Source organism: Anastrepha obliqua, chromosome 5 (assembly GCF_027943255.1).
Source record: "Anastrepha obliqua isolate idAnaObli1 chromosome 5, idAnaObli1_1.0, whole genome shotgun sequence".
Taxonomy (NCBI): domain Eukaryota; kingdom Metazoa; phylum Arthropoda; class Insecta; order Diptera; family Tephritidae; genus Anastrepha; species Anastrepha obliqua.
In genome coordinates, this window is record NC_072896.1 from 5,120,782 (window position 1) to 5,125,252 (window position 4,471).

A 4,471-nucleotide genomic window follows, 5' to 3' on the forward strand; every position below is an offset into this window, starting at 1 on the left:
CAAAAATTTTAAGCCTCGATTGGACAACTTATTTAAAACCTTCGGTTGGGCATCCGGGTCTGGCTAGACCCCAATGATGACTGGATGCCTGCAAATTTTTTTATTAGATTTATATGAATGTACAGAAAAGAATCTCCGAATTGTGAAATATTAGAATGCGGAGGTGTAGATTAGCACCGCTCAGACACCGAATTTCGCATAGAAAGTTTCAAAATAATTTTATGTGTATAATTTAATTCTAATTATAAAAACAAACAGAACCCGCTGACCGACAAAAAGCCAAGCTAATTTATGCTAAAATATGTAAAATCTCACATGGGTATGTGGGTCTATATGCACATTTCACATCTTCTTCAGATTCACTCTTCACTAGTTTTGTGGGCTCTTCAATTGCGTGCAGTTTGCTTTAGCGAAAATGGCAAACCAGTTTATATTGAAGTCCATGGAAATGTATACAAAATTGTAAAAAGTACTTCTATCTGAATGTATCACCATTTTTATATTTAAAATTAATTAAGTTTTTGAAAAATGCAACCCTTAGTAGCTTAACCCATTCAAAAAGATATCCATTCTTTATAGGTACTCATGACTTACATTGAAGACGTCTGTGGCAGAAAGCGAAAACCAGTTTCTCAGCTTAAACGAGGTGCGGCAATTGAACTTCGGGAATTTAATTAAAACTCGAGAACTAGCAGCACAGATCGTAAATATTTAAACATTTTGTTTTTATTTTTTTATTTCCTTTAATGAATGCATAACATCTCTAGAATATCGTGTCAAAATTGTAAGTCAGTCGCAGCAAACTTTGCAGTTATGTTTATTTGAGTGACCGTTGTTCCAGAACGGGTTTCTATACCTGCTCGATTTTGAATCATATTTTCTGAAACTTGAAATTTAAAGTTTGTGTGCGCCTTAAATCAATAAACTCATGAAAAAATCTTCTAGGCCTTAGTGGGTGTAGAAACCACATATTTTCGAATGCCCAGCCAGTGCCACACACACCGACCTAAGTTAAAGAAGCATCTGAGAAAAATCGTCATCATAAACTGTAACAAATTATAGGGGTATGAAATAATACAAATTAAAATATTTTTAAAGAATTTTTAGGCGATTCCTCTCTTTGCCCAACCCCTTGGACACTCCAACTTCAAATCTCGTGGATGCCTTGATTTTTCGAGCTTGTGTAGATTCGTGTTTTTTCGTCTTCTTTTTCGCCTTTCTTATTTTTAAATACGTTTTTTAATTTATTATTTATATTTAGTTCACGCCAATTGTTTTTTCACCCTTCGTAGCAGACAGGAAACCGATAATCGAGCCAGTAGTTTTAAATATCTGTGATGATAAAGAACATTTTCTTAGTTGAATGAATCTGTTTATATCGAAAAAGTAGTAAAAACGTCATTCAGCTCATCTTACCCACACTAAAAGGCTGTGATCGACAATGAAGAGGTATCCCGTTAAGTTAGTGGGCCGTTGTGCGCGCATTATTGGCAAAAGTAGCAAACGCTTCATAGGCGAAAGCATGTTGTCCCAAGGGAAGGTCAAATAGATATAATCCGATACCTGCTCGCTCTACAAAATTTAAAAAAAAAACACAAAATTAGTTTTTAAATCAAAAAGAAGAAAAAATCCATCACTAACTGACCACTGTTTTTATTTTTTCGCCGCTAAAGCAGTAAATGCATAGTTGAAAAGTGATTGTGATAAGACCCACAACGATTACCGGAAAGCTGGATATATCAGCCAGATTAATCAGATTGTAAGCGCTAAAACATAGTTTCAGATAACTGACAGAGATTTCTATAAAAACGATGAATGCATAGAGGTCGCCAAATTCCACTGTCAATTCGATAATGCGCCGATGATAGACTAAAGCTGCTGAGGTATTTTGTTGAAAGCTTCCGTAGTCCTCCTCGGTGAGTGCTGTGGCAGCAGCTTTCAGTTTATGCTGTACAATGCGGAAATGTGCGGAAATATTGAAGATGAACCAACAAAATAACGAGTCCATGGCGGTAATGGCGTGTATGGCATACACTATGAATGAGACGCACCAGATGTAAGAGATGGTGTAAAAGAAGGGTCGCTGAGTGTCGAAGGGAAACCTGCAGCGAAGAAGATGGAGTTGTTTATTTAGATGATTGTCAAGGTGGTATTCAGACAGCTGTCTTATGTATAAAAAAATATGATTGTTAAAGGAAAAAGTGGTTTGTGAAAGACCCAAACAGGAAAATAGCGACCTTTCCCCTAAAACTCAGCAGAAAGGACTTGAGAGTACTGGTGGATGTAATCACAGATCACAACGCCTGTGGTCAGCATATGGCTGCCATGGGGATCGTCGACAGCCCGATATGCCTATTTTGTCTTGAGGATGACGACACTGCAGGGTATTTTCTCTAAAGCTGTCCGACGTTTTCCAAAATCAGACTGCGGATATTGGGTTGCGATATACTGAGTATGGATGCTCTTCCTTTTCTGGATCTCCTAAGATTCATCAATGAATCGAAGAGATTTGTGGAAGAGTGACCTCAGAGTAATTTTCCGTCTTACCACCCACATTTTATTTTTCCTATCTCTATTCTTTCTACTGAATTTTATCCGGGTGTAGTACAATGGTCTTCTGACTTAATTTCCTGGACTTGTCCAACCCCTCACAAATCTAATCTAATCTAGTCTAGGGGGAAAAAGGTAAAACTTATTTTATTTTTTAAAAGCTTAAATAACAATAAAGTTGAAAATTAATAAATAAAAGTCTCGCGGTCCTGCTTTAAAGGTCTAATAGCGCTGTTTGAGAATTTATTCAATAACCAAAAAAGAAAAAAAAAACGGTGACCTGTGGGCTATTCGGAACTCTTTAATTGAAAAGAAAACAATTATTTTAATTTAAATATTTAATAAGCAAGAAGAAGGCTAAAAGATGCGCCTTCCCAATTCTCTGTGGCGTCACTGCGACGACAAAACAGATAAAAAGAAAAGGAAAACTAAGCGAAAGCAATGAAAGTTTCTGCACTTTCTTGCCACAGTATCATTGGCGAAAAAAAACTCTGTTGTGGAAAAACAACAAAAAAAATCTACATTTTGAGGTATTGCCATAATTCGTGATTTGACGAGATGAACATAATTTCGTTCTCTCAAAAGTTGTTTGAATTATTGGCGAATACATTTAAGAACCCATTGAAATGCTCCTCAACTATATATATATATATATAATTGGCGCGTAAACCCTTTTTTTTGGGTGTTTGGCCGAGCTCCTCCTCCTATTTGTGGTGTTCGTCTTGATGTTGTTCCACAAATGGTCCCTCCATTGCAGTGTCAAGCCGACTTCGAACGGCAGATATTTTTATGAGGAGCTTTTTCATGGCAGCAATACACTCGGAGGTTTGCCATTGCCTGCCGAGGGGCGACCGCTATTAGAAAAATGTTTTTCTTAATTTTGATGTTTCACCGAGATTTGAACCTGCGTTCTCTCTGTGAATTCCGAATGGTAGTCACGCACCAACCCATTCGGCTACGGTGACCGCCTAACTCCTCAACTAGTTGAACTAAAAATTCTTTGTAATTAGTAAATTTAATTTTGATGAAACGGAGAGAGTTAAAGGCCACTTTAAGGTGAGGAACAGTTTGCCGGCTCATTTGGTAAAGTTTACTTTGTTGGTGAGCTGCGAAAGTGGCCTTTGATTCTCTACATTTCTCTGCAGCTCTACTTACGATGCATCAAAAGGTAATATGAGCACTGCATGCTCTGCAAAGCAGCTGCTGTATAATAGTATAAATGCAGGCACTATACAATACAGGGTGCCAGTAGCCGCGCAGCAAACGTAGTATATCCGAACAATGCGTTGTTGCCAATCATTTTCATGTGCCCATTCTTCTCGCTCCTCATCATTCGCTAAAATCACACACGATTATTAATTCAAGTAGAACAAATTTCTTTGCTTCTTTTCACACCTCCCTCCGCCAGCAACTCTAAGTTCCCGATGAGCGCTAAGAAGCGTTTACCTCTCGCCACAAACATGAGACTCTTGACTACGGAGAGCACTCCTTGGAGAAAGACGGTCAACACTTTAATTGCCTTATCCTGTTCGCTGGTGTAGATGTAGGAGCCCATGAGGAGGGTGATGATTGCAGTCGCCAGAGTCCAGCAGCCGTATCTGTAGGGTGCACACAATATGCGCCGATTTCGAGATGCCCACAAATTAATGCCAATTACGAGAAAACTAAAATGTTGTATACGCAGGTACTCGTACATTCTTGCTCTTAGTTGTAAATGTTTGAAATGCGCGAGAAAGTCGAGTTTTTATCGTTTTTATAAGTGCAGAATATTTGGAAATGCAAATTGGTTCGTGAAAATGTGGGTTGGTATAAAGTGCTCGAGAGTGCTATTTATATTGCTGCGCTCATTATGTCTAACTACCCGCCCACTTATTAGATGAAAGCATATAATTTTCTTAAATTTCTTGAAGAATTTTTAATA

At 37.9% G+C, this 4,471-nt stretch overlaps 1 protein-coding gene across 1 annotated transcript; it reads right to left on the reverse strand.

Moving 5' to 3' along the window:
• Nucleotides 1-1,257: 1,257 nt before the first annotated feature.
• On the reverse strand, nucleotides 1,258-4,246 carry LOC129247293 (odorant receptor 45a-like). The gene is made up of 5 exons (XM_054886358.1): nucleotides 3,946-4,246; nucleotides 3,706-3,886; nucleotides 1,646-2,102; nucleotides 1,417-1,572; nucleotides 1,258-1,332 (listed from the first exon to the last, which is right to left on the reverse strand). The coding sequence occupies exons 1-5, from the start codon at nucleotides 4,244-4,246 to the stop codon at nucleotides 1,258-1,260; spliced, it is 1,170 nt and encodes a 389-aa protein (XP_054742333.1).
• Nucleotides 4,247-4,471: the final 225 nt, after the last annotated feature.